This window comes from Sarcophilus harrisii, chromosome 6, assembly GCF_902635505.1.
Source record: "Sarcophilus harrisii chromosome 6, mSarHar1.11, whole genome shotgun sequence".
Classification (NCBI taxonomy): Eukaryota; Metazoa; Chordata; class Mammalia; order Dasyuromorphia; family Dasyuridae; genus Sarcophilus; species Sarcophilus harrisii.
In genome coordinates this window covers 241,633,513-241,660,893 of record NC_045431.1, presented here as the reverse complement: position 1 = coordinate 241,660,893, position 27,381 = coordinate 241,633,513, and the positions used below count along the sequence as shown (strand labels likewise).

General features: G+C 66.0%; 4 protein-coding genes across 4 annotated transcripts in view; 3 read left to right on the top strand and 1 right to left on the bottom strand.

The window, feature by feature from the left end:
* Positions 1-370: 370 nt before the first annotated feature.
* Positions 371-13,499, bottom strand: LTBP3 (latent transforming growth factor beta binding protein 3). The gene is made up of 24 exons (XM_031943638.1): positions 13,075-13,499; positions 11,002-11,304; positions 10,180-10,382; positions 9,746-9,851; positions 9,518-9,610; positions 9,220-9,342; positions 8,812-8,970; positions 8,092-8,664; positions 7,354-7,675; positions 6,814-7,299; positions 6,367-6,677; positions 6,057-6,179; positions 5,838-5,960; positions 5,018-5,137; positions 4,699-4,827; positions 4,374-4,541; positions 3,683-3,766; positions 3,088-3,216; positions 2,407-2,544; positions 1,949-2,089; positions 1,336-1,497; positions 1,022-1,102; positions 702-833; positions 371-605 (listed from the first exon to the last, which is right to left on the bottom strand). The coding sequence occupies exons 1-24, from the start codon at positions 13,379-13,381 to the stop codon at positions 454-456; spliced, it is 4,668 nt and encodes a 1,555-aa protein (XP_031799498.1). The 5' UTR covers positions 13,382-13,499; the 3' UTR covers positions 371-453.
* A 5,437-nt stretch (positions 13,500-18,936) lies between these two features.
* Positions 18,937-21,251, top strand: ZNRD2 (zinc ribbon domain containing 2). Its single transcript, XM_031942116.1, has 4 exons — positions 18,937-19,594; positions 19,714-19,865; positions 20,454-20,538; positions 20,804-21,251. Exons 1-4 carry the CDS (start codon positions 19,576-19,578, stop codon positions 21,151-21,153), a joined length of 606 nt encoding a protein of 201 aa, XP_031797976.1. The 5' UTR covers positions 18,937-19,575; the 3' UTR covers positions 21,154-21,251.
* An 846-nt stretch (positions 21,252-22,097) lies between these two features.
* Positions 22,098-23,732, top strand: FAM89B (family with sequence similarity 89 member B). Its single transcript, XM_031942117.1, has 2 exons — positions 22,098-22,662; positions 22,855-23,732. Exons 1-2 carry the CDS (start codon positions 22,393-22,395, stop codon positions 23,128-23,130), a joined length of 546 nt encoding a protein of 181 aa, XP_031797977.1. The 5' UTR covers positions 22,098-22,392; the 3' UTR covers positions 23,131-23,732.
* Positions 23,733-25,485: 1,753 nt separating this feature from the next.
* Positions 25,486-27,381, top strand: part of EHBP1L1 (EH domain binding protein 1 like 1) — a 29,160-nt gene continuing 27,264 nt past the window's right edge. The window contains exon 1 of the mRNA XM_031943637.1: positions 25,486-25,859. Within this exon, the coding sequence (XP_031799497.1) occupies positions 25,756-25,859 (104 nt within the window). The 5' untranslated portion in view covers positions 25,486-25,755. The remainder of the gene's footprint in view (positions 25,860-27,381) is intronic.

Sequence of the window (27,381 nt, the reverse complement as noted above, 5' to 3'; positions counted from 1 at the left end):
ATTTCCTTCCAGCACAGATCCCGGACCTCTCCCGGACCTCCCAGGGCCCCCCAGGGCCTCCCTCCCCATGGTTGGGGGGGGCATTTTGGTTCGGGCCAGAACATAAGGACCAAGGTTTGGGGAGAGCTTTTATCTCTGCGGGCTCCACAGACACCTCGGCGGGGGGCAGGGGGGCCGGAAGTGGCCCGCCCACAGGCGGGGAGCAGGCGCCCCGCTTTCTGTTCCTAAAATACAATCTCCTAAGGGCCGGGGGGGGCCAGGCCTGTCCACGTCAAGGCCCAGGGGCCCGGCCGGCTCTCCTGGGGACCCGGCCCGGCCGCGCTGCAGGGCCGGGCGCCTCCTGGCCTGGCCCTGGGCGCCAGGCGGGGAAGGCCGGGAAGCCCCTCCCCGCACGGGGCCCCTCCCCGCCCGCCTGGGCCGGCTCTCCCGGGCGGCGAGTCCTAGGGTGGGCGCTCAGCGGCGGCGCTGGGGCACGCACGCCCCGTGGGGCCGCACGCGCACGAAGCCGGCCTTGCAGGCGCAGCGGAAGGAGCCGCTCGTGTTGACGCAGCGCTCGCTCTTGCACAGCAGCCCCCGCTGGTTCAGCTCCCGGCACTCGTCAATATCTGGGGGGAGACGGCGGGACGTGGAGCAGGCCGGGGGAGGAGCCGGCCCCGCCCCCTTCCCTGGCCCCGCCCCCGTCCGGCCCCGCCCCGGCTCACCCACGCAGCGCGTGCGGGACGCGTCCAGCTGGAAGCCGCCGGGACACTCGCACACGGCGCCCCCCGGGCGGGCCACGCAGCGGCCGCTCACGCAGCGGCACTCGTCCGAGTCCTCCTCGGAGCTGTCCTCCTCTGCTTCGGGGGGGTGACGGGAAGAAAAATGGCCGACGTTTACACGGGGCGCCCTGGGAGGTGGGCGGAGTGACCCTCCCACTTTACAGCTGGGGAAACTGAGGCCGACCGGAAGTGAAGGGACTTTCCCCCAGTCATCCAGGGCTCGCCCGGGAACGGGCTGCACGCGGGGGGAGGGGGGGGCTCACCTCGGTGCGGCTTCCGCAGGAACAGGGGGCTCACGTCCCAGAAAGAGTTACTTTCGCTCTGGGAGTTCGGACACTGAAGGCCTGGCAGAAGGGAGGGGAGGGGTCGGTTTAGAGCGCCAGGCTGCTGACGCCCCCTCCCCCATTTACAGAGAGGGACACCGAGGCCCGGGTGAGGGACTTGGTCAGTGGCCCCGGGGCCCTTTCTAACCGGTTCCCCTTTCCCGCCCTCCTCTCCAACAACTATTTGTGGGGCCCGTGGGCTTCCCCCTCCGCGCTCCCTCCTTCCCACCCTTCCCTTCCCCGCCCCCGCTCACCCGGTCCCCGGGGCGGGCAGGGGCGACACTGGGCCCCCCAGCCCCGGCCTTGGCGGCAGCAGCACTCCTCGTAGGGCAGCAGAGGGCCGGCCAGGGGCCCCGCACACATCCCGTCATCCCCCCTCTGGCCCCAGCACACGTCCCTCCGCTCCTGGGGCCTGTCTGCGGGGAGAAGAGAGATGTGGGGACCCCGCCCTGCCCCCCAAGTAGATGAGCATGGGCAGGTCCCAGGCCTCTGCCTGGCATTCAGGGCTCCCCCCAGACAGGCCGGGGCTGCCTTTCTGGTCTTGGCTCCAGTCACCACCCCCTTCGGCGCCCACCTGCCCACGGCCGGCCTTTGCTTCAGCTGATCCGAACGGAGGGGATTCTCCTTAACTTGAGTTTCCTCCCATTCTTTAAATTGCTGGCAAATGCTGTCTCCTCCAAGAAGCCCCTCGGGATGTCCCTGTCACGGCCATCCTTTCCCCATGACTGCCAGGACTCCTGGGTCCGCTGCCCTTTACCACAGGCCCCTCCAAACTGCCCTCTCCTTCCTAGACTGGCAGCTCCCTGAAGTCAGGGGGAGGCCTGTGCCCGCCTCAGACCACGCGCCAGACACGCCGCGACCCCTCACCTGCCGGGCCCTCCGGGAGCTGGCAGTCCCGGCCAGTGGGGCCCGGGACCCAGGGCAGGTGACACTCACACCGAAAAGAGCCGGGAAGGTTAATGCAGCGCCCGTGCCGGCAGGCCCCGGGGTCCTGGCACTCATCCACATCTGCAGGCAGACCCGTCAGCCTCTTCCCCTGCTGGTCCCCGGTCTCTCCTTCCCTAACCTGCGGCCCCCCAGCTTCCATCCCCCTTCTCCCTACCCTCCGTGCCCCCTTCTTCCAGCCTCTATCCCCACTGTCCAGCCTCCATCTTCCTCTGCCGCATCCTCCATTCCCCTTCTCTTCTACCCTCCATCCCACTTTCCCCCAGCCTCCATTTCCCTTCTCCAGCAGCCTCCCGGTGTCCCTCTTCTCATCTAGCCTCCACCCGTCTCCCCCAGCCTCCATTCTCCCTCCCTTCCGGGACCCCCTCCCAGCTCCTCACCCATCTCTTCAGGGATCAGACACTGGCGCTGGGCCGGACTGTATTCCGCCGGGGGGGTACAGGAGCAGCGGTAGCCCCCCCGAGTGTTCTCACACACGCCGTTCCTGCACTTGGACTCATCCAGACACTCGTCGACATCTGAGCGGAGGGAAGGGGATGGACTCGCGTTGCCCCCGCAGGCCCCAAAAGCTTGCCCTCCTCTCATGCCCTCCGTGTCTTTCCCCTCCCTCCTGGCCCCTCTGAAGGGACAGGCTATGAGTACCACCCCCATTTCCAAAGGAAAAAACCGAGGTCCGGGATCCTTCAGTAAGGGAAGCCCACGTGTCCTGATCTCTTAGGGACTCGTCTCCCCGCCCCAGTCGGACACATCCGGGAGCCCTGAAGGAAAGGCACAGCCAAGTGTCTGGCCTGGGCAGCAAGGCCTGGGAGGGAGCAGGGCAGGGCCCGGAGTCACAGGCGGGGCAAGGGAAGGAGAAAGGCAGCCGGGAATGGCTCCTCCATTCCTGAAGGTCTCCAGTTGGAGCTGTCCATGAGGGCTCTGATGGACAGTCGGGCAGCCTGGCCCCTTGATGTGGCTTGGTCACCCATGTAACCCAGCAGGTGCCCCGCTCCCCCCAGGGTACCAGCCTCACCCACTCCCCAACAGGTACCCAGCTCCCCCCCCCAGGGTACCAGCCTTACCCACACACTCCAGCAGGTTCCCATCGTAGTAGAAGCCCTGCTTGCAGTAGCACTCGTAGCCCGGCTGTGTGTTGACGCACTTGCCCTCCTTGCAGATCTCCTCTCCGAAGAGCACACACTCATCAATGTCTAGGGGGACCCGCGGGGTTCAGCAGGGAGCCCTCCCCACTTCTCCCCCAAGTGGCTGCCCAGGCGCGCTTCTCCCCGGGCGTCTCGGCCTCCTGCCCGGAATGCCCAGCTCCTCCTCTCTCTCAGAGAACCCCATTCCAACCTTGCCTCTGGTACCCTCTCCTCCAGGAGGCCTTTCCTGCTGCCCCCCGTTAACACTCCCTGCACAATGTCATTTAATATAATCTCTGTCTCTGTCTCTGTGTGTCTCTGTGTGTCTCCTCCCCCAACCTCTATAGTTTGTGAATAAAAACTCCCTGTGGACAGAGATGATTTCCTTTTTGCTTCTGTATCCCCAGTTCCAACTTCCTGGCATACAGGAAGCATTTAATAAGTGCTTGTCAAGCACACAGCAGGTACTTGCTAAGTGCTTGTCAAGTGAACGAAAGAACAGATGAATGGTGGGGGGGCAGGGAGGGCTCCTCACCCCGATGAGCCGGGATGCCGTAGTTGATGATGTTGTTCTCCTGGATGTAACCTTTCCCGTCCGGACAGAGACTGTGGAACTCCGCTGTGGGGGGAGGGGAACAGAGTGGGGAGTGAGGGACGGTCCCTCGCCTTCCTCTCGGAGCATCCTGTGTCCAAATCCAAGAAGGCCTTAGAGATCGGCCCGTTCCGGGGCCTCTACGGTAATGAGAACGGCTTAAGAGTTTGCCAAATGCTGTCCCCATTATCTCACTTGGTCTTCCTGACATCTGGAAGGGAGGTGCTAATATTATAAAACCCATTTTACAGATCAGGAACCTGAGGCTGAGAGGTTGTTGACTTGCCTAGGATCACACACCAAGTAAGGGTCTGAGGTCAGATTTGAACTCGGGTCTCCAGGCCCCGGGTTCTCTCCACTTCAAGGCCACCTAACTGCCTCGGGAACTAGTAGGGAGCTCAGAGACCATCCGGGTCAACCCCATTATCTGACAAATGGGGGAGCAGGTCCAGAGACAAAATATCCAAAAGGCAGGATCTGGACCTTTGCCTCAGAGCTAAGGCTCTTGCTGCTGTATCATCCTGCCTCTTGCATCCTTCCCATTTTTCAGAGGAAGAGGGGAGCCCCGCGGCCCTCTGCCCCTCCCCCCGTCTCGCCCCTCCTCGCTCCCCAGCCCCCGCCGGCCCCCGCTGACCTGAGCTGTAGACGGGGCAGGGGTAGATCTCACAGTGGTCGCCCCAGCCCGCGCCCAGCGAGCAGCAGCACTCCTGCTGGGTGACGTTGGTGGCCAGGACGCTGTCGCAGAAGATGGTGTCGTCGAAGTTCAGGTAGCACTCCTTCTTGTTGTGGGGCTGCTCTGCCTCTGAAAAGGGGGGCACGGGCTCAGGCGCTGGGGGGTGGGGAGAGATGGGGGCCCGGGGAGGGGGGGAGATGGGGGGCCTGGCCCTGCTCCGCCTCAGACACGGGGGGTGGGAGACCGTGGGCTCGGGCACCCGGGCTGGGGAGGAGCCGGCACTCACCCTCGCAGCCGTGCTGGTCGTGGGTGGGGACGAAGCCCTCATCACAGACACACACGTAGGAGCCGTGCACGTTCTCACAGGCCCCGTGGGGGAGGCACAGGCCCGGATCCTGGCTACACTCGTCTACGTCTGGGCAAGGACAAAGACAGGGTGAGGTACCGGAGGGCTCCGGCCCCCTCCCCGGTCACGCTCCCTTGGCTGCGCCTTCCTCTGGGTCGGGCCAAAAAGCCAACGACCAGGGGCGCCCGTGGGGAGCGCATGGGCACGCCTCGCTGCCGCCCGGCCGCTCCGCGCCCCCCTCCTCCGGCCGGGTGGGTACCTTGGCACTTCCTGCCACCCACCAGCCGGTGGCCTGGGGGGCAGAGGCATCGGTAGGAGCCGTTGGTGTTGCTGCAGTCGCCTCCGATGCAGGCCGCCGGGAAGTCGCACTCGTCGATGTCTGGGGGGACCAGAGAGCCCGTGAACCCAGGCGTCCCGAAGCCCTCGCTCCCGGGGGGGCCAGACAGGAGCTCGGCCTGGGGGCGCGCACCAGTAAGGCCCCGGGGATCTCCACGAGGGACAAGAAGAAGCCCCAGGCCGTCCTCAGGGCAGCCCTGGTGGCGTCCCGGCCTTTCAGCCTTGAGAAGGGGAACAAAGGGGGAAAGGCCGAAGCCGCTTCTCTGTGACCTTTCAGGGGACAGGGGCCGGCCTCGGAATGGCCTTCCCCTTCCTGCCTGCACCGGCCGGACCCTGAACAGCCCGCAGCTGGAAAGTAACTCCCGGGAAGCTGGGTCAGCGGGCAGCCACCAGGGGGCGGCATTGTGGACCACCGGCCACAGCCTGTAACAGGTGGGGGGGAGGGGCTGTGGCATCATAGAACAGAGAATGTCATTCTGGGAGAGACTTCAGGACACGGGAATGCAGAAAGGGCCTGGGGGAACCTTAGAACCCGGAGTGTCAGACACAGGGCCCTCGGGAGATGGAATATCAGAATAGAGAAGGTCCTTCCTTCAGAGCAAAGAACCAGAACCCAGAACGCCCGGCAGGCCTGGCAGCTGGGAGGGATCGGGGGCTTCTAGCCCAGACGCCTTGTGCGGCCCGGCCATGGGGCCGGTTTCCCTGCGGCCTCAGCAGCTGGAGCTGCTTCCTCCCCCACTCACCCTCACAGCGGCTGCGGTCCCGGGACAAGTGGTAGCCCGTGAGACACTGGCACTGGAAGGAGCCCGGGGTGTTGGTGCAGACCCCGTACTCGCACACAGTCCTGGTCTCACACTCGTCCACATCTGCGGGGGGGAGGGGCGGGGAGGAGGGGGCAGAGGTCAGTGCTCGGTGGGGGACCCAGATAGCCCTGGCACTAACTCCTGGCTCCCCCCCCTCACCCAGGCAGCTGCGGGCGTCTGGGGCGGGAGCGTAGCCCTGGGCACACGTGCAGCGGAAGGAGCCGGGGAGGTTCTCGCACCAGCCGGGCTGGCAGGGGTTGCCCTCGGCACACTCATCCACGTCTGCGGGGGGGAGAGGCTGTTGGAAGGGCCGGGGCGAACCCCCGCTAAGGCTGGCCCGGCCGGGAAGCCCGGCAGGGGCGGTCCGGGGAGCCCAGCTCCCATCCCAGGTGTCCCAGACAATTTGGCCGGCCAGATCCCTTCCCCCCCTCCGGGTCCCGCCCCCATCCTCCTCTGCCCCTCCCCTCACCCCGGCAGGCCCCGCCCCCTTGACTCCGGTATCCGGGTTGACAAGCGATGCACTTGAAGCTGCCCGGTTTGCCCCTTTTCCGGGCCCGGGTGGGGTCCCTCGAGGGGACAAGGGGGTCGGGCTGGGCCCCGGGGGAAGGAGGGCGAAGTCGCCCAAGCCCCGGGGGGAAATCCCAGGTGGAGCCCTTGCCCCGGCCCATCCGGCCTACCCGCCGGGGCTGCCGGGCCCGGCGGTCGAAGCCGGGTCGCCCGGTTCCCGGGAGTTGATGCAAAGCCGCCCCGCCGGGTGGGGCTTCACGCACTCGTTGAGGTCTGAGTCCGGGAGGGGAAAGGAGAGGGGCTGGGCTCCAGGCTCCGCCCCCTCGGGGCCTGCCCCAATGAGACCAGTCCTTCCACAGGCCCCGCCCCTTCAGCCCAACACCTTTCTCAGGTGCGAGCGGGGCCCCGCCCTCCCAAAGGCTCATTTGCATAATCACCGCCCCTAATAGCTCGGCCCCCACAGGCCACGCCCCCGGGGCCGAGATCCACAACTGGACCGCCCCCTCCCGTCTCCAAGTCCCGCTTATTGGTCCCATCCTCGCGTCCCCAGGTAATGCCCGGCTTCATCCTGAGTAACCCCCCCGAGGCCCGCCCCCCGCCCCCGGGACGCGGCGCACCCGCAGGGCCGCTGGGGGTGACTTGCAACCCGGTGCGGGTCAGTGACAGTTTCGGGCCCCCGTTTTTCATGCAGACGCCTTTCCCGACGCCGCAGGGCTCCGTCTCACACTCATTCACGTCTGTGGGGGCAGAAGGAGGCGCCTCGTGGGGCCCTGACCCCCCGGGGCCCGGACACCCGCGCTCGGGGCGCCCCTCCCCCTCCCGCCGCGGCCCCCCGTTTCCCGGGCCCCGCTCACCCGGCCGGTACAGCTGCTGCGGGTGCGGCGGTACCGGGGCACTGGCCCAAGGTATCCCGGGGGCCGGGGCCTCCCGTGGCCCCAGTTTGCTTCACCCGGCCTCGTCGGTCTCTGGGGAGGCGGCGGCGCCCAGGGACCCGGCGTCCCTGCTCCGCTCGCTCTCCGGGGGGGGGGCCCCCTTCCCTCGTGGGGCCCCCCCGCCCTGGGCCCCGGCTCCTGGGCGCCCGGGCCAGTCCCATCTCCGCTCAGCAGAAGCCCGGGCCCGTAGTAGGGCCCGGTGGCCTATCCACCTGGTTTGGCGGGCCGGGGGAGGGGGCAGGGCCGCCCCGGCCTGGGTCGGGGGGTTCCCCGCGCTCCCGGGGGGGGCAGATCCGGGGACCCTGCGCACAGCCGGCGGCGTGGGGCGGGAAATCAGCTCTGCAAGAGACCAGGCTGCGGCTGGTTTGCCGGGGGGGGTTTCCCGCCCCCCGTCCCCCGGGGCCCCCCCGCGTGGGGCCCCCCCCCGTCCCCGGGCCCCCCTCCCCCCGTCCCCGGGCCCCCCCCCCTCCCCAGGCCGGCCCCCCGTCCCCAGGCCCCCCCTCCCCCCGTCCCAGGGGCCCGGCCCCCCGTCCCCAGGGCCCCCCCTCCCCCGCGTCCCCAGGCCCCCCCCCCGTCCCCAGGCCCCCCCCGTCCCCAGGGCCCCCCCGTCCCAGGGCCCCCCCCTCCCCGGGGGCCCCCCCCGTCCCAGTTTCCCCCGTCCCCGGGCCCCCTCCCCCCCGTCCCCGGGCCCCCCCCCCTGGGGCCCCCCCTCCCCTTCCCCGGACCCTTGCCCATGGGAGCCCCCCTTCCCTCACCTGGGTAAGGGCGCGCCGGCGGTGGCGTGGTGCCCGGGGACTGGCCCGGGCCCCGCTCCTCGAGTCCATCTGGGGGGGGAAAGCCCGGGGGGGGCGGCCTGGGGCCCCCCCCCTCTCCCGGGCCCGGCCCCGCCCTCTCCCCGCCCGCCCGGGGCTCCCCGGGCCTGGCCAGGCTCGGCCCGTCTACAAGTCCGGCGCCCCCTGGAGGAAGCCCGGGCGGCGTGGGGGCTGGGGGCCCAGAGGGCCTGGGGTGGGGGCCCCGGTCCCGCCGGCACCGGAAGCAGCCAGGTCGGCCCCTGGCCCGGCCCCGGGGGGAGCAGCTGCCGCTGGCCCCCTCGGGTCGGCGCCTTCGACCGCTGAAGGCCGGCTCCCTGGGGTCAGCCTCACCTTTCTCCTCCTCCGGGTCCTCCTGCAGCGGGGCCCGGCTGGGGCTCTCGGGGAGCGGCTGGGCCTTGGGGGGCCCGTCGGGGTGCAGGAACAGGGAGAAGTCGCTCTCCCCCTGAATGGTCAGGGTCTGGTGGGAAGTCAGGATGTGGTAGCCTTTCCCCGCCGGGCAGATCTCTTTGAAAGCAGCTGGGGGGAGAAGTGAGCTCTCCCTGCACAGTTCCCGGTTCCCTTCTCCCCCATGAGTCCAGGGTCTGAGAGAGCTCGTGCCCTCCGGCCTGGCCTTCCCCCTCCCCCGGTGCCCCCCACTCCCCAGCGCAGGGAGGGCAGCCTGACCCGTGCCGTCGGCGGGGCACCGTTGGCAACGGGACCCCCAGGCCTTGCCCACGCTGCAGCAGCACATCTGGCGGGTCAGGTGGGTGGTGAGCGGGTGCTGGCACTGCAGGTCAGGGCTGACCAGGCGGAAGCAGAGGCTCTTCTCCTCTGGTTTCTCAGCTGGCCGTGGGAAAGGAAAAATCAGGACAGACTCCCTGCCCTGCCCCCTGCAGGCCCCCTGACCTCGCGGCTCTGGAGGCCCGGGACCCCCACAGGGCCTCCCCCATACATGGTTCTGCCTGACCCGTCTGGATATTCCCAGCCCTCTGCCCTCCACCCTCCGCCCTCTCTCTGCACGTGACCTTTCCCAGTCTGCCTCCTCCACCTCACAGTGTGACCCTCCCCCATGCGATGCCCAGGGCCTCTTACCCAGGCACTGAGTCCGCGAGGGGCCGAGGCTGTGGCCGGGGGGGCAGACACAGCGGTAGGAGCCCGGGCTGTTGAGGCAGTCTCCATGACGGCACATCCCTGGCATGGCACACTCATTGATGTCTGCAGGAGAACAAGGAGGGGGGATGGCCAGGACCCCTCCCACCCCAGCCCACCTTGGCTCCCTCCTCCTCTCCACTCTGTGGCCCAGGGAGCCTCCGGCGGGTCCCGCCTCCGATCCGTGGCCTGGCGTGGCCCTTCCCTGCCTCCCTCTGCCCATCTGGCGTGGTCCCCATACCCTGGCAGTGGGTACTGTTCAGCCTCTTGTAACCCTGGGGGCAGTCGCCCCCCAGCTCCCCGCGCACAGGGCCTGGCTTCTGCACACCGGTGTCTGGGGAAAGAGACGGTGATTTGTTATTGGGGGGGGGGGGGAGGAAAGAGGAGGAGGGATGGGGAGGAAGGAGGGTGGGGAAGAGGAGCAGATGGGGGGCAAGCTTTGGGGGGCAGGTGGTGGGCTCGGACTCACACTGCAGCTGGGGACACTTGTGACACTTGTTCTGCCCCCAGGCCGTCCCGATGCTCCCGCAGCAGTCCTCCTGCTTGGTCAGCCCTGGAAGCGGGTTGCTGCCGCACTGGGGCCCAAGGGAGCACCAAGTCAGGGGGGACCATGGCAGCACGACTCCCCTCCCCCACCCAAGGCTCTTAGGCCGTCCCAGCTGGAGGAGGATCCCATCAACCCCCTCATTTACAGGAAGGGAAGGGACTTCTCCATGCACCCACAGCCAGCCAGCTCTGACTCCCCCACCCCAAGGCCCCCTGGGAGACCTGGGTGCCCTGGGGAGGAGGGCGGAGGGCAGGGCTAGGGTACTATATGTGCTTTGGGAGCAGGGGGGGGTGGTAGTCTCTGAAAGGGCCAGGGGACTCCCTGAGGAAGGCCTAGGCGGTCTCAGGGTCACTCACGGCCTGCTTAGGTAGTGTGTCCTGGAAGCAGCGGCCCAGGGGCTTCTGGGTGGGAGGCCGAGGGTGGGGGGTCTTGGGGTGAGGGAGAAGGTGCTGGGGGGGTGCGGGGCCCTCAGCGCTCAGCCCTTCAATGCGGTGAACCTGGACAGAGGCCTCTGGGGGATGGTGAACTCTTACATTCACCAGGGGCGGGGGTGCCTGCACTGGGGGCGCAGGACACAGCGGTCAGTGCCCGCGCGGAGGCCCCTCGTCCCCGCAGCTTCCCCTCTGGCTCCTTCCCAGCTGCCTTAGTCTCTGGGGCCGCTCCACCAGTGCCCCCTTCAGTCTGTCTCTGTCTCCCTCCCTCCCTCCCCTTTCCATCCCTCCCCTCCTGTATCTTTCTGTCCCCCTTCTTCCTTCTCCACAAACACACAAGCTTAGACCTGGGAAGGACCTGAAGCCTCCGGCCTTAACCTGAGTAGGGGCTTCCTCCCCAAACTCCTCTGAGCCCCAGCCTTCTTCCAGCTCTAATTCCCACCAATGAACGAATGCATGAAAAAGCACATATTAAGCACCTCCTGTATACACAGCACTGGGGATACAAATAAACAAGTGGAGGCCAGAGAGGCCTCTGTGGAGAGGAGCCCACATGGAGGCCCTGGTCTTGTGTCTGACTCATCTTCAGTCTCTCCAACCCCAGTCCTGGATCCCCTCCCTGTCTGGCTGGGTCCCCTCCCCCCTCTGCCCCCCTCCCGCTCTGGCTGGGTCCCCTCCCCCCTCTGCCCCCCTCCCGCTCTGGCTGGGTCCCCTCCCCCCTCTGCCCCCCCTTCCCTCCTCGGGTACCTTCGGCCGAGATCTGGCTAGGCCCCAGGGGTACCAGGAAGGCGGCATGCTGAGCGGGGGGCTGCTCCCCGGCCCCCGGGGGGTCTGCGATCACCTGGACGGCGTAGATGGCATGCTTGCTGGCCACGGGCTCCCCCTCGGGGGCGGGAGGTGGGGGGCCACCCAGAGCCACACCTCGGCCCAGGGCCGCCCCCCCGCTGCCCGCGGGCACCTGGCAGAAGCGGCCGGTAAAGTCCGGGGGGCACAGACAGTGGTTCCGAGATGAGCACTGGCCTCCATTCATGCAGGGCAGGGGGCACACCACTGCAAGGGAAGATGGGGCGGGGTGGGGGCGGGGTGTCACAGTGGTTAGGCTGCCCCACCCACATCCTAATCCAGGCCCCCTCCCCCTCCCCACCCAAGCTGGGCTCCGGGTATCCTTCAGGGCTCTGGTGGCTGCCTCCAGCAGGGGCTTCTGGGTCAGGCAAACACGCACAGACACACATGCATGATACGTACACACGCTTGCACACACACATACCCCACACATGTGCACAGGCATCCGTGCTCACACCGAGCTTGCACACGCACACACACGCGCACGGGCACACGGGGAGGCTGCAGGAGCCGCAGTGAGAGGGGCTGCTTCCGGCCCATGACAGGGGTCTCCCAGGCCCAGGAGAGCCTCGCACACATATGTACGTCCTACACCCGAGTGCTCCGTGTGCACAGGCGCTCACTGGTCCCTGGACTGGTCCCAGGAAGGGGCAGGAGCAGCCCCAGGCCCTCCCGCCCCATGTGGAAGCCGCAGGAGGCCCGGAAGGCCAATTGCGGCCCCTTCCTTCGGAGCCGAGGGCATGAGAAGGGCCTGCCGGGGTCCCCCGGGCAGGGCCGAAGCTTCTGGGCCCGGCGCGAGGCCCCCTCCCGGCTCCCCGCGCCCCTTCGGCCCACCCCGGCTTTGGCCGCTCTCCCTGCCCTCCCTGTCCTGGGCAGCTGCCTCCCAGAGCCGGGAACAGGGTGGGGCAGCTTGTTGTGGGCTCGGGCTCCTGCCGGGGCAGGGCTGGGAAGCCCCCGGCCCGGGAGAGAGCCTCCTTCCTGGCCCATCCATCCTGCCGGGCGGGGGAGGGGAGAGGGCCTCCTTCCTGCCCTCCTGGTGAGTCACTCCTGGTGGTGAGCTTGACCTCCCCGTGACACCGCCCACCCGCGGCCCCGGGCGCCGTGCCCGAGGGATGTGGGCAGCACAGACGGAGACAACAGCGCGGGCAGGAAGGCCCTGAGCCGAGATACACTCACGCTCGCGCACACTGGCACAGCGGGCACGGGCGAACCCCGACACGCCAGCGTTGTCGCCCGCGGAAGTGCCAGCCCCGGGAGATGCCCCCCGACCACCGAGCCTGGAGTCTGCCCCTGCACCCGGCGCCCTGGAGCGGGGGATGTTTGGGTGGCACCTTCCTGCCTAATTACCCCCCAGGGGCATAATTAACAAGGGGCTCCTCCCTGCCCCCCAGGGCCCTGGGGATAATTATTAGAGGAGCCGGGGACAGAAGGAATCCCCACCCCTCCCAGCCTGCCTTTGCCCTCACTTCTGGGGCCTGGAGGATTTGGGGGGGACTAGGGGGCTGAGTGTGGGGCGGACAAAATCGAAAGGAGCCGGGACAGTAAACGCACAGGGGGGCAGCAGGAGTGGGGGGGAGGGGGCAGCAGGAGTGGGGGGAGGGGGCAGCAGGAGTGGGGGAGGGGGCAGCGGGGGCAGCAGGAGTGGGGGGAGGGGGCAGCAGGAGTGGGGGGAGGGGAGGCCAGAGGCTATTCCTGCGCCAGGACTGCCCCCCCCCCCCCCCCCCCCCCCCCCCCCAGACCCGACTCTGCTCCTCGGTGCTGCCCGACACTCCCATCTCGTCCCGCGTTCTTCCCTAACTCCCAGAATCCTCCCCGATGCCCCAGGCGTCCTGCCCTCTCTCCCAGGTGCCCCCCCCAGCATCCCCATCCCAGGGCCGGCCCCCGGCCCCACGTTTCCCCTCCGGAGCCCCGCCCTCCCGCATCCCCTGCTCCCGGGGCCCGGCCGCCCCCTCCCTCCGGACCCCGGCCGGGGCTCACCCACTCGGAAGCCGGAGCCCGTGAGCGTGTCGGTGCTGTGCCCGTTCTCCCCGATCAGGGTCATGTTGCTGCCCTGCTGGCAGCTGTCCCGGCACTGGCCCTTCAGGCACGTTCTCTTGCAGATGACGGGGGCGAAGACCACCTTGAAGCGCTCGCGGGCCAGCGCCCCTCCGCCCCCGGCGCCCCGCTCCCCCGCCGGGCCCCCCAGCGCGCCCCCGCCCAGGCCCAGCAGCAGCAGCAGCGCCAGCAGCCCGGAGGGGGGCATGGCAGGGGGCGCGGGGCGGGGGGCGCCGCAGGCCCGGGGCATGGGGCGCGGGCGGGCGCGGAGGGAGGCTGAGCGGCGGCGGGACGGAAAGTTGTCCCAAGTCTTCCAGGCGGGGCGGGGGCGGGGGGCGGGGGCCGGGGGATCCGGAGCGGGGGGCGCGCGGGCGGCAGGGGCCGGAGCGCGCGCGGGGGGGCGGGGGGGGGGGGGCGGACGGCCCGGCCCGGGCCGAGCTCGGGAGCCTGCGATCCGGCCTGCTGCTGCCCGCTGTGGCCCCGCCGCCTCCTCGCGCGTCCCGGCGCTGCTCCCGAAGGCCGGGAGTGTGGGCTGGGCAGGACCCCGGCCGCCGGAGGGAGGGGAAAATGAGCAGTTGTTTTCCCTGGCTGCAGCGAGCGGGGAGCGCAGGGGAGGCGGCGCTGGGGGCTGGGAGGCTGGCCGGGGGCCAGAGGGGGAGGGCGGCTGGCTGGCTTTTTAGTCACAGCCCGCCCTCGCCTTCGGGGGAGAGAGGGGGGCGCGTCTGGGCCGCCGGTGCCCACCGCCGCACACCTGGCCGGGAGCGCCGCCGCTGCCCCCGCCGCTGCCCCCGGCGCTCCCTCACCTGGCCAGTGATGTGGCAGCCCGGCCGGGGACAGGCTGCCGCGGGGGGCGCGGGTCCGGCCCTGCCCCCCTCCCTCTGCCCAGCGCCGAGGGGCCAACAGAGGCCCCGATTCCCCCTGGAAACGGGCTCTCCCCGCGAGGAGCCCCCAGATTCTCCCCCTGCCCTGGGCCTCAGTTTCCCTATTAGGGAGGAGGAGGCTGGTTTGGATGGCCAAGAGTCCTCCCCACTCCTCCCTCGGGGGAAGTCTGGGCAGGGCAACAAGGCCCCATTTTGCTCCACCTAACAATACCCCACCTCAGCCAGAGTTCCCTCCCCCTCGCAGAGCCCTGGGGACAGAGGGCAGGAAAGGGGGCAAACCCAACACTCCCAGAGCCGCTAAGCACAGAAACAGATGGCAAAGCTCAGCCCCCTCCGCGGGCTCCTCTGGGAGCCCCATCCCTGTCCTCCCTCCTGGAACTTGGGGCTCCCTCCGCCCCTCACCCGGTCCCAGCCCCCCCCCCAGACCCTTCCTATGCCCCAGGTCACCCACCTCCCGGACCCCGGGCCAGATCCCGCTGGTGTCTGGGCTGGGGCTGGCTCCTCGCCTCAGACAGCTCTGGCTGGAATAGCCAACGCCTGAGCTCAGGGCCTGGCCCCTTTCCCAGTCGGATGGCCCAGGAGAAGATGGGGAGCCAAACAGGGCCTGACCGGGAGATGGGGAGGAGGGAGGCTCGGCTTTGGGGCCCAGTGCTCGGGAGAGGGGGCAGCGTGCCCCGAGCGGAGAGACAGCCGGGCCGGCCCGCTCCCTCACCAGGGTCTGCTAAGGGGATTAACTGGGAAGCCCGAGGTCCGGGCAGGGTGGGCAGGGTGGGAACATCGGTCTGCCAGCCGGCCGGGGGAGGGGCCTGCTCCGGAGGAGGGACCCCGAGCTGCGGGAAGGTCCAGGCTCCTGAGCTCAGCTCCTCCAGCCTTGGCTCAGCATCAATGGCCTGCTCAGCCCATGGCACCGAACACATGACTGAGCAGGGCCCTCCCGGGGCCCCTGGTTATGGGAAATGCAGCTGAGCAAGAGACAGCCACCTTCAGACTGCAGCAGACTTCTTCTTGGGGGTTTATTAAGCACTTAAGTAACCATCCAGAGACACTCAAATAACAAACAGAAAATGCCAGAGTGGATGAGACGGAAAACTTCTGGTAATGTTTGTTCTCATTAAAACTTGTAAAGACTCTTATTACAACTGAGTTTTATTTTTCTATTTCAATACGATCTCATTTAAGACTCGTTAGTCCCGTCATTTTTCAGTCCTGACTCTCCGTCACCGCTTTGGAGGTTTTCTTGGCAAAGATCCTGAAGGGGGTCGCCGTTTTCTTCTCTGGCTCATTTTACAGATGAGGAAACCAAGGCAAACGGAGTGAAGTGGCTTGCCCAGGTTCACACAGCTAGTAAGTGTCTGAGGTCCCATCTGAAAAGGAGCCCCCCACACTCCTGGCCCAGTCACCCCTTAAGAGTCATGAGAGGCAGTGAACAGAGTAACGATGGACTTGGTTCCGTCCTGTGTGGCCCTGGATATGTCATTGCACTTCTCTGGGGCTCGTTCGGCTCCCTAAGATTTCTCTACAAGGTCGCGGGTCACCTGTGGAGTTCCCACCACAAAAAAAATCACAGATTCCTTACACTTTCTAACTTTAAAAGTTATAGATAATTTGCTATTACTTTTTAAAATTAAAAAGGGTAAAAAGTAATAGGAAACGCTCCAGGGCTCCTGCTAATAGCTTTCTTTTTTCTTTACCTATCATGGATTTTTCTGGATTTTGATGTTTACAAAGCTCCCACTCTGGTAGCGAGCGGTGCATTTGGACCCGGGATCGAAGGCTCTGCAATCCTGGATAAATAAATCCCTTAATCTCTCTCTAGGCCTCAGTTTCTCCATCTGTCAACTAGGAGAAATTCTCTCGCTGCCTCCTAATTCTGGGCTCACACGGACTAGATGTGATATGAGGGACCCACAGCTTTTCTGGAGCTTTTTCTCCCCCTGCCTCGTACCCGGTTTCCAGTCCCCAAGCTTGCGCTTGCTGAAAATAAGACTTTATTTGTCTTTTATTAGTAATAAATAAATAAAGTGATAAAAGACTTTTATTAGTCCAAATAAGACTTTATTTGCAGCCTCAGAAAAGGCAGGTTTCCTCATAGACCTCAGCCCAGAAGTTCCCCTTGGGAGGAGCTGAGGGGGTTGGAGGAGGGTTTCCCATCATGCTTCCATTCTGGTGAATCCCTGGCTCTGATCCCCTCCTCCCTCATTTTGACGATAGAGGCAATTGAAGTCCAAAGAGACTAAGGAGTAGCTTAATTGGGATTTGAATCCGGGGCTCCCAACTCCATTCTACCATGGAATCACCAGGGTTAAACCCGACACAAATAACCATGGTGGGAGGGAAAATATGGGGGGGGATCGTTAGGGGCGAGCCAGGGGCACCCAACGGGTTCTTTGATGAAAGTTCCCCGGCATAGGTTTGTCTCCTCCCTTGGCAATCCGGACAAACGCAGGCCGGATTTTCTGGCCCGAAAGATTTCGGAGGCAACCCATAGCCAAGTGACAGCATCCTGAAATCCGCAGGGGCCCGATGAGCCGGCTCGCGTGGAAATGTGACCAGAAAGGAAGAGGGGAATCTTCTAGGAATGATGACGACAACAATAATAATAATAATATATATTTATATGTGTGTACATACAGACGATGGGGGGTTAGGATCGGGGGTTGTGGCGATCACATGAAAGGAAATTACTTCATAAGTGCCGACTGAATGCCCATCTGCAGGCCGTCCCACGGGGACTCAGTATAAACCTTTGCAAAGTTTACAATCAGTCTGGGGCAGTGGTGGAACTAGGGCAGGACAAATAGGGCTTTGTCCCCAGGCACTGACATGAGGTAGAGGTGACTACTTCTCAAAGGTCTTATTCACTCCCCTAAAGCGTAGCCATACCCAGGGGCCTGTCAGAGCTGACCCTCCCCTGTGATCTCATTTCCTCACCAACCCCCCTGGTTATAAAGGCTGAACTCTCCGGGGGGGATCCATCCCATTTGAACCTGAGGTCAAACTGCCCTCTGTCCCTAGCTCTTCTACAGGTGACATATATATTTAAAAGTGGAAAGCCATTAGCCAGGCCTTGGTCTCTGCAGCTGAGCCCTTCAGAAATGGGGGCCGGCTTTTTGGGGAGCTTGGGACGGGAATGGTCTCGGGACCCCTAGCTCACTCAGCAGGAATATCTGAGCCCTGGAGGCCCCTAATCTTCCCTCAATCTCCCCTCATCCTTCCAGGGATGGAAGGGTTGGGACTACTTGGACCAGGGAAGGACCAAAATCACCAACATGCAAATGATGGATCTTCCTTTTTCTTTTACCGGGAATTAGGATTTCACGTCGGGAGCCAACTTGAAAGTCAAATCTGGAATCCCACTAGACTCCGAGTCAGGTTAAGGCTAGACGCAGATGCATTTATTAAGTGCTTACTGTGTGCGGGCAAATCTCACGGCCCCTGCCTGCAAGAAACTTCCACTCTAATGACAGCTGTGAGAATTCAGGACTTGCCATCCCAAGGTTTGGATCCGGGTTCTGCCTGCCAGGGGATTAGCTGTAAGGCACCGAGCCATTCCACTCTCAGGGACCTCAGTTCCCTTATCTGTAAAGTAAAAGAACATTCACCCTCCTTATAGAAAAAGGTCATTGTGAGAAAAAGTTCTGGAGGCCATGACTGGGTCCGGCAGGTGGAATCGGCAGAAGGTTCCGCGTGGGGCCAGAGCCAGAGGCCTGGAGCTGCAATCCGGGGAGGCTCAACATCACCAGGCTGGTATCGGGGCGGAGGGTGTTTGGCTGCCAACTACCAGGTTCCCGTCAGGGATAGGAGGCCCCATTCTCAGGAAGTCTCATTATACTTATTGTACTTTTTCTTGTTTTGTTTGTTTTTATCGAACAATATTTCCACCTATAACTAGTCCTCCTGCAGGGAGAATTCCTTTGTAACAAATGTAATACCTAACAACACCCTCCCCCGGCCCTCAGGCTTAGTTAAGTCTCCTGGAGAAGGTCACCCTAAGGTTCCAGTACTCTCTGCCTCCAAACCCACTGAAACCATTGCTTTTGAGCCCCTAGCAGTGCAGCCCGCTTGACTCATCAGCCAGAAGACACAATGTAGTTAAGGCAAATGCATTTAATGAGATAGCGCCTTCTCCCCCATAAACCCACCAAACATAGCAGTGGGGAAATGGACACAGAGGGGGAACAGACACGGAGAAGAGCAACCCTATGGATTGGAGGCGGGGCAGCCGTCTATCGGCGCCCTTGTGTTATTAAGACACTCTGAGACACCACCTGTCAGACGGGCTAAAAGGACCGGAGAAGCCAACCCCTTTGTGGGACACCGATGCATTGTGGGTGGAGCTGGGAGCGGATCCAACCCTTGGGGAGCAATCCCGAGCTAGGCCCTGCGCGTTATCAGACTCCTCCTACAGGCCCTACGGCCCGAGGCTTCTCGGGGCCTGTGGCACAGCCCTGGGCTGCGGGTCCCCCAGCTAGAACAAGGGCTTTGTGGTGGCTCAGGTCAAGGCCCAAAGAGGCGGTAGAAAAGTCGTCTCCAGGAACAGCCAACGGCGAACATTTAAAACAAAACAAAACCCTCTTCTTTGGGGGGATGAGAGGCCTGGGTTCCCCCTCACCGCGGGTCCAGCTGAGGCGGCAGCGGAGGCGGAGAAGGGCTCTCCCCCGGGCGGGACCTTCTCGCCCCGGCGGGCGCGTCCCTCGGAGCCATCGGGCGCCCGGCTGCCCCGGAAACAAAGGCTCCCGCTCCGCGGGGCTCTGCTCCCTAGCGGAGACCATCGCGCTTCCAAGGCCGCTGGCCCCACTGCCCCTTGGGGGGTCATCATGCCCCCTTGGGGGGTCATCATGCCCCCTTGGGCTCCCCGGTGTCAGGAGGGGTTCCGAGCCTGGGGAACGCGGGCCCCCCCCCCCCCCCCGCCCCCTCCCCCTCCCGGGCTCCCGCAGAACTTGGGCTTGGGCTTTTCTGAGTAACCGCCCCGCGCCGGCCCCGACAGGGCCTGGCCCACTCCGTCCCCGCGTCCCGAGGGAGAGCCAGGCCAGGCAGGGACGGATGCCTGGGGGCGGCGGCACCGCAGGTGGGCAGGGGCCTTGCCCGGCTACAATGCAGCCATTTATGCACCGGGCCGAGCCGGGACCCGGGCACCCATTTTGTGGAGGTGACTACCGAGGCTCAGGCCCTGGCGCAGTGGCGGGACTAGAACGCGCTCCCCGGCCCCGCCCACGGGCTCAGGAAACAGCCGTTTCCTTGAGGGCGGGGCTGAGCGCCGCGGAGGCACCACGTGACTCGGTCTCCGTGGCAACGCCGTAGCGCGTCTCAACCTCCCTCCCTCTTCTCTCCCGCCTCCGGGGTGAATCCCCGCCTCCCGCTTCTCCGGCCCAGCGAGAGGGGAGGAACCGTCGGGCCTCGGGGCTCCGGAAGCGCGGCCCGCCCTCGTCCCGCCCCCTCACGGCCGCGAGTGGACGACCGGGGGAGAACGTCATTTCCAGAGCCTGAGAGCGAGCCCAGTTACCGCGGCGCCGGCGCTTGCGTCACTTCCGGCGCGGTGTTTGGTAGCGGCGGCAACGGCGACATGGCTCTGAACGGAGCAGGTGGGAGCGGGCCGGGGCCGGGGGAGGGCCGGGGCCGGGGCCGGGCCGGGCCGAGGGAGGGCCCGGGAGGAGGCGGGGGCCGGGCTCCCCTCACCGGCCCCGGGGCCTCGCGTCCACAGAGGCCGGCGAATCGGAGTGGGAGCCGCCTTCCGAGGCCGAGACCAAGGTGCTGCAGGCGCGACGCGAGCGGCAGGATCGCATCTCCCGCCTCATGGGCGACTACCTGCTGTGCGGCTACCGCATGCTGGGGGACACGTGCCAGGACTGCGGGGTGCGTGGCTTCCTGCGCTCGCGCACCGGGGGGCGGGGCGGGGGCCGCGGAGACCAGGCTGCGCCTGCGCACAAGGGGGGCGGGGCTGACGGTGGTAAATAGAAACATGAGCAAACTGGCAGCGGAAATGGGGGAAGGGGTGTCCTGGGGGAGACCCCGAGCTGAGCTTTGATGAAAACCGAAGCACCCTCGCCCCCCTTGTGCCGGCTGCTGAGTCTGTGGAGTCGGGAGGGTCCTGGCTTCACTGCCCCCTTCTTCTGCCCCCGGACCCCTTCTTGGCTCCCGTCACAGCCCATCCCGGAGCCGGATGGGAGGCAGGTCCACCCTGACCCTCAGTGTCCTCCTCAGGGAAGGGATGACCTTCCCAGCTCTAGAGAGGTGTCCCTGGATCCTTCATAAGCCTCCCTGCTTATTAGCCGTCTGTAGGGACTGGTGTCTGAGTGGGCATAGGAAGCAGGGGAGTACGGTCCGGGCTGTTGGCAGGAAATGGGCCCCGGCCACTTGGAACCAGAGCCTTAGAGGATTCCTCCCAGTGACCCCTCGGAGGACATAGAGAGAGGAGGATTCTTGGGGCTTCTTCTTTTCCAGACCATTTTACTCCAAGACAAACAGCGAAAAACTTACTGTGTAGCTTGTCAGGAGCTGAATTCAGACGTGGACAAAGATAACCCAGGTGAGGGGGTCCTGGGGATCCTCGGGGTGAGAGAAGGTCAGAGTCTCTGCTCTGGGTGGCCCAGAGGTGGAGGAGATGCCGTTTCCGGGCCAGAGAAGCTCAGGGGATCGAGGGGACGACTCCTCCGTAGGCAGGCCGATGCGTGCTCCTGTCCTGAGGGAGTCCAGGGGGCTGAGAAAGATGGGGTGACTGCCCTAATCCGGGGGAGCAGCCTCGTAGGGACCACGCCCTGTCAGTCTCCCCTGTGATGTCCTCTTCCTTCTAGCTCTGAATGCCCAGGCTGCTCTCTCCCAAGCCCGTGAACACCAGCTAGCCTCCTCAGAGCTCCCCACTGCTTCTCGACCAGCCCCACAGCCCCCTGTCCCCCGGCCAGAGCACTGTGAGGGGGCAGCTGCCGGGCTCAGGGCTGCCCAGGGGCCTTCTCCCACCTTGGCTCCCACAGCATCTCTGGCCCCAGATGTCTTGGCAGCCTCCCAGTCGGCTTTACTTCAGAAACTTGCCTGGGCCTCGGGAGAACTGGGCCCGAGCACCTCTTTGGAAGGAAGCATCCAGCTCTGCACCCTGATCCGGGTCTGTGCTGAAGCCCTGCAAGGCATTCGGCAGCTGCAACAGTGAGGGGGCCCGCAGAAGAAGGGCCCCGGGGGGCTGGACTTGTCCAGTGTATGGGTCCAGGGTTTATTATGAATAGCTGCAAGAGAAAGGCACAGAAAAAACATTGGCCCCGCGTGGTTTGTTCCTTCCCCTTCCGTGCCTCCCCAGTCTGGACGGCACAGCCTCTGGCGGGAACACCTTTGGCCGGTGGGGGCCACTCTTGTGTGACCAAAGTCATTCTACTTCCGGGTTCCAGGGGCTCCCGGGTGAACCAGAGACTCATGATCCCTGCCCAGTCTTTCCCATTGTACCTTTCCTGTGGTGGGGGGGTGAGATGGGGGATTAGGAGGTACCTCAAGCTTTGAAAAGAGAAAACCCAGAAAGGAAGCAGCTCCCGGTGTTGGGCTCTTGGTCCCCAGACAGGGTCCTCCTGCTGCAGAGAAACTAGACCCCGGGATGTTGTGGATTTACCCGAGGTGACTTTGCCAAGTTAAAACCCAACTGGTGGTATGGGGGGGGGGTCTAAATGATGACAAGATATAAACACTCCCCCCTCCTCCCAGGGCTTTATAACCTCACCCCGTACCATGAAGGGGAGGGACAGGTTCAGGGATGAGGGTCAGCGCGAAAACGGGCGGACAGCAGGAGCCTAAGGGCGGGCAGGCCCTCGGTGACCTTGGAGTCCAGATTCATCCCCAGCAGAAGCCCACGTTCTTGCCCCTAGCGCCCCCAGGGAGCGTCCTGCGGCTCAGGGAAATGACTCGGGCCTCTGCAGCCTCTCGAGCGAGAGCAGCGGCCGAGGGCGGGCACCCGCTGCTCCCCAGAGCAAAGTGAGGGCCCAGGGGGCTCTGCCCACTCCTCCATCCCGCCTCCCGCTGACGTCTCCTCCCACCTTAAAGGAGCGGCGTCCTCTTCCCTCGCTCCCTGTCGGGCCTGCCCTAGGAGCATCCCGAGAAGCCGGGAGCTGGGCTGAGATCCTCCCTCCCCGCCGCTCGCCGCTTAACCGCCCCGGTGTTCCGGCCCCCCTTGCCGCATCGCGGTCCCCGGCGCGGTCCGTTTTCCTTTTACGAGAGGCTCCGCCCCTCCGGCCGAGGGGAGGGGGTGCAGGGTGGGGCTTCTCCGGAGCCGAACAAAGCCGGTACTCAGAGGGGCAGCGGCGCCCGGGCCGGGCCGGGGCCGGGCGGCCAGAGAAGGAGAAGGAGGAGGAGGAAGAGGGGGGCCGGGCCCTCCTCGCCGGCCCCCCCCCCCCCCCGCGTCGCGCCCATGAACGGGTTGCCGGGGGGCCCGGCGCCCGCGCCCTCGCCCTCGCCCTCGGGCTGCCCGCTCGAAGGGCTCCCGCCGCTGCCCCGGGGGCTCAGCGGCCTCCTCAACTCGAGTGGGGGCTCGTGGCGGGACCTGGAGCGCGTCTACAGCCAGCGGAACCGCATCCAGGACGAGCTGAGCCGGGCCGGCCGCGCCCCCGAGGGCCCCTCGCAGCCCCCGCGCCGCCCGGCCAACCTGGACTCGGCGCTGGCCGTGCTGCGGAAGGAGATGGTGCGGGCCGGCCCGGGATGGAGGGATGCACGGCGGGGGTGGGGCTGCCGCGGGGAGGCGGGAGCCGGGATGGGGGCGCGGGCCGGCCTGGGGATGCGATGACGGGGCGGGGCTGCGAAGGGGGAGCCGGGCGGGCTGGGGAGCGGGCGCCGCGCCTTGCGGGGCACCCATGGGCGACCCTGCCTTCCCCAGGTGGGCCTCCGCCAGCTCGACATGTCTCTGCTGTGCCAGCTGTGCTCCCTGCACGAGTCCATCCAAGACTACAAGCACCTGTGCCAGGACATGAGCCTCTGCCAGGACATGTCCTCGTCCCTGCACTCGGACAGCTCCTACCCTCCTGACACCGGCTTCTCGGACGACGACGACGACGGCCCCGACTGCAGCCTGCCCCGGGACCCGCCCCCTCTGCGAGTCCCCCAGACTCACAATTCCCGGGACAAGTGGCTGCAGGACTCGTTCAGCCTCTGAGGAGGCGCCCCTCCCCCGGAGCCGGCGGCCCGGTCCCCCTCCCCCAGCACCGGGCAGCCAGGCCCCCGCACACGCCCCCCCAGGCCCTCCGGCTCTCACTGTGCTAGTTAAAGGGAACGGCTGGGGCCCAGAGCTGGGAGCAGCCGCTTCCCCGCCTTCGTTCAGGGGCCTCTCCCCGGAGAGATCCAGGCTCCTCTTTATTTCCCACCCAGTCCTAGCCAAGCCTTGGCCGAACTAGCCCCCGACGCCCGCTTCTCCCCTTCAGGGCTCCTGGGCGCCTCGGGCCACGGAGGAGAGCGGCGCCTGAGGGCTGGCGCCCTGACATCCCGAGAGCCTCTGCTGCCCCGGGCCTAGGCGGAGCTGGCAGCATGGCAGGGGGGCAGCTGCGGAGCCCGCCGGAGGCTGCCCCCGAGCGAGCAGCGCCCGCAGCCGCGGGGCACGTCCGGAGCTGGCTCGGCGAGGCCCGCCCCTCCCCCGCCCCCGAGGTTGGCCCGGCTCCCCGCCCCCGGCAGTGGGGGCGGGGCGGGGCCCTGCCCGTTATTTAACGCGCTAAGGCCTTGGCTCCGGGGCCCCGCAAATAAAGAAACGGCTCTTGTCTCTGCTGAGATCTCGTCTTCTGTGAGATGGGGCCGCGAGAGGGCGGTGCTGGGGCATGGGCACCGGCTGCAGCGCCTCCTTCTGCCAGCAGGTGGGGCTGCGGCCGCGCAGCGCCGGGGGCTCTCTGGAGTTGCCCGGGACCGGCGGCCGGTGCCAGGCGCCGGGCCTGGGTGTGAGAAGCCTCGGGGGGCAGGGCTCCGATCCCCGTGTGCCCCCAGTGGTCCGGGCCCCCGCTTCCTCTCCGGCGAAAAGCATCCGCCCGCTTCGGCTGCGAAGGGCCGCGGGCCGCATTTGGCCCCGATTGGAGCCAAGGGGGGTGGGGGTGGGGGTGGGGGTGGGGGTGGGGGTGGGGGTGGGGTGGAAGTGGAAGGAACCGACCTTTTTGAGAGAAACTTTCCACCCCGTCTGGGGGTGGAGTTGCCGCCGAGGCTGGGGCTCCCGCTGGGGCAGGAAGTGAGAGGCCCGCGCTCCCAGGCCCGTCTTGGGGCCGCTCCCCTGGGGAGGAAGGGAGGGAGGGAGGGAGCAACGCGCGCAGGGGCCTGCTGCCCCACCCCCTCCCCGTCCGAGAAAGCGCAGCCCGCCGCGCTTCGGAGACCCTGCTCTTGGGGAGCCCAGGGTTGGGGGCTGGGGAGCTTTCAGACCCTCCACACGACGCGCCCCCAGCTCCTCGTTCAGGCCCCTCGCGCAAAGGCGCAGCCCGAGTCTCCCAAGTCCGCCGCCCCGCCCAGCCCGGGAACCCCCTCTCCCCACGCGCCGGGAAGCGGCCAGAAACCCGGCCAGATGGGCCGCAGGCAGGCCCGCCCTCCCCCTCCCCCGCCCCTGCCCAGAGCGGGGGCCCGGGGCGCCGGCAGCCGCGGGCAGGGGATGCTCGCAGCCGATCAAGCGGACTCTGAACGGATGACGGGGGCAGAGCGATCGGTGACGAGGGCCGCTTTATAGACTCTTCCGTAGGTCTCCCCACAGCCCTGCCAAGGGAAGCGCCGTCCCCGCTTTACAGGCGGGGAAACTGAGGCTTTGGCGAGGCGAAGTGCCTTGGGAAAGCTCGCGCGCACGTGTCAGGAGCAGGGGGGCTCCGGTCTCCGTCTGATCTCAGAGCCCTGGACTTGCCCCGGGTCTCAGCGGCACTGACATTAGTGAGTGAGGGGGAGCCGAGTCCCTCCTCCCTCCCTCCCTCCTCCCTCCCCCGGGGTGGTCCCGCATCATTCTAACCCCCCATCCCCGGACATTGCCGCGTTCTCCCCTGCGGGGAATTCCCTTCGGAGGACACTCCCCTCGGGCCCCTCGCCCAGGAACGGCCGCGCAGGGCCCGGCAGGCAGTGGGGCCCCCTCCCCCAGCGGGGGCTTCCCTACAGAGGGCCCGCCCGCGGGCGCGGAGGTGCGAGCCCAGCGCCCCTCGCTCCCGCCCCCCGCGCGCCGCCTCCCGCACAGGCTGGGCCCCGGACAGCTCCCAACCACCTCGGGCGCGGAGGGGGCACGGCCCGGCCCCGCCCCCGCCCCCGGCCCCGCCCCCGGCCCCCTCCGGAGCAGCCCCTGGGGGCCTCCCCACCCCCCACCCCCCCACCCCCCCTGGGGAGGTCTGTCCCGGGGCCCGCGCCCACGAGGGACCGAGGGAGCGCACCGGCCGCCCCGCCCGCCCGCCCAGCTGACAGCGCCCCTCCCCGCCCCGCCCGCCCCTCGCAGGCCTCCGGGTCCCAGGACAGGCCCCCTCCCCGCCCCGCCCCTCCCCCTTCTCCGCCTCCTTCCGTCGGGGGGGGGGGGGTGCGGCTCCAGGAAACGGGCGCCGGGTCCGCTGGCTGCGGGCGTCCCTCAGCTCCTCGGCGCGCTCCCGGCTCAAACTTGGGTCCCGGCAGCGCCGGGGCCGGGCCGAGTCCTCGCCGCCCACACTCGCCCGGACGGGACGGGCCCCGGGGACGCTCCGGACCCGCACGCCGAGAGGCCGGCCCCCCCAGCCCCGGGATGCAGCCCCGGGCCCCGGGAGGCGCCGCCGGCCGCCGCGTCTGAGGGCAGGGGCCCAGGCCCGCCGAGGCCATGACCTCGGTGTGGAAGCGGCTGCAGCGCGTGGGGAAACGCGCCGCCAAGTTCCACTTCGTGGCGTGTTACCAGGAGCTGGTGGTGGAGTGCACCAAGAAATGGTGAGTGAGGCCGCCCGCGGGGGGGGGCGGGGGGGTGTCCCACCGTGCCCCCTGCCAGGCGGGCACTGCCCCTCCCTGTGTCCCTCCAGGCTGGCACTGCCCCTCCCAGGCAGGCACAGCCCTTTTGGAGGAGAGTATGCCCCGAGGGGGATGCCCTTGGGGGATGTTGTGTTCCAGGGGGATGTCCCAGGGGGAAAAGCCCCTTTGGCCCCCAGGAGGACTGTCCCGTGCCTGGGGACCAGGGTTTTTTTTGGGAGGGGTTTTATGTTTTCGTTTTGAGGCAGTTTTGGTTTGGGGGGTTGGGTTTCTTTGGGGGGGGTTTTGTGGGAGAGAATGGGGGTTTTGGGGTTTGCAGAGTTTTTAGGGGTTTTGTGGTTTTTGGGAGGGGAGGGTGGGGGGATGTTTGTTTTGGGGGGGAGGAAGGTTTTGGGGTTTTTGGTTTGCTTTGTGTTGGTTTTGGAGTTTTTGGGGAGTTGGATTGCTGGGTGGGGGAGGGGATTTGGGAGGGGGGGGGGAAGGGTAAGTGATTTCGTGGGCAGGAAGGGGAGAAAGGGGATGTTTGGAGGGCAGGGAGGAGGTTGAGATTTTTAAAAGGGGAAATTGAGATTGGGAAGGAAGGGGAGATAGAGGGGATTGGAGGAAGTTTGGGGGGGGAAAGAGGAGGGGGAGTTTGGAATTTGGGAGTTTGGGAGGGATGGGGGTTTGGGGAGAGGCAGGGGTTTGGGGAGGGAGGAGGGGGTTGGGGTGGTGGGGTAGGGGTGGTTTTTGGGGTTTTTGTTTTTGTTTTGGTTTTGGGTTTTTTGGTTTGGGTGAAGGTTTGAGGGGTTGGTTTTGGAGGGTTCTACTTGTGTGGGTTTGTTATAGTTTAAAAACTAGGTGGGGTTTTGGGAGGGATGGGGTTTGCCATTTTGCTTTTCTGTAAATTTCTGGGGCTTGGGGTTGGGGGGGGGGGTATGGGGTGGGGACAGGGGGGGGTTTTTTCTTTCAGGTAGTGGTTGGTTAGTTGGTTTTTTTTTTTTTTCGTTTCTTTGGAGGGAATTGGGGGAGGGATGGGAGGATGGTGGGGGGATGTTGAGTGGTTTAAAGAGGGGAGTTTGGGTTGGGTGGTTTTGGTGGTGTTGTTTTGGGGGATATAGGAGGTGTTTTCGTGGAGTTTTGAGGTTTTGTTTTTCGGGAAGCGAGAGTTTGGGGTGGAGAGGGAAGGTTTGAATGGTGAAATGGGGAGGGTAGGGGTTTTTGTAGGGTTTTTAGGCCTGGGTGGTTATGTTTTTTTTGGAGGTTTTTGGGGGGGTGGGAGGGGGGTGGGGGTTTGGTTTAGAAGAGAGTGGATTTTGGGTGTGTTTTGGGATGTTTTTTTGAGTGTTTTGTTTTTTTGAGAGGTTTGACTTTGAGAGGGGAGGGGTTTTTTTTTTTACTTGAATTTCTTGCTGTTTATTGTTTCGCGTTTTGGGATTTTATTTTTGTTTTTGTTTGGGGTTTTTATTTTATTGAATTGTTTTTTTTGGGTTTTATTTGTGTTTGG

Bases quoted from the DNA above. Each gene is read 5' to 3' on its own strand.
- FAM89B (XM_031942117.1), top strand. From the start codon at position 22,393: ATGAACGGGTTGCCGGGGGGCCCGGCGCCCGCGCCCTCGCCCTCGCCC. The intron at 22,663-22,854 runs GTGCGGGCCGGC...TGCCTTCCCCAG, and splicing joins CCGTGCTGCGGAAGGAGATG to GTGGGCCTCCGCCAGCTCGA.
- ZNRD2 (XM_031942116.1), top strand. The intron at 19,866-20,453 runs GTGCGTGGCTTC...CTTCTTTTCCAG, and splicing joins ACACGTGCCAGGACTGCGGG to ACCATTTTACTCCAAGACAA. The intron at 20,539-20,803 runs GTGAGGGGGTCC...TCTTCCTTCTAG, and splicing joins CGTGGACAAAGATAACCCAG to CTCTGAATGCCCAGGCTGCT.
- LTBP3 (XM_031943638.1), bottom strand. From the start codon at position 13,381: ATGCCCCGGGCCTGCGGCGCCCCCCGCCCCGCGCCCCCTGCCATGCCC. The intron at 11,305-13,074 runs GTGAGCCCCGGC...CTTCCCTTGCAG, and splicing joins GGGCTCCGGCTTCCGAGTGG to TGGTGTGCCCCCTGCCCTGC. The intron at 2,545-3,087 runs GTAAGGCTGGTA...CCCTCCGCTCAG, and splicing joins GAACCTGCTGGAGTGTGTGG to ATGTCGACGAGTGTCTGGAT.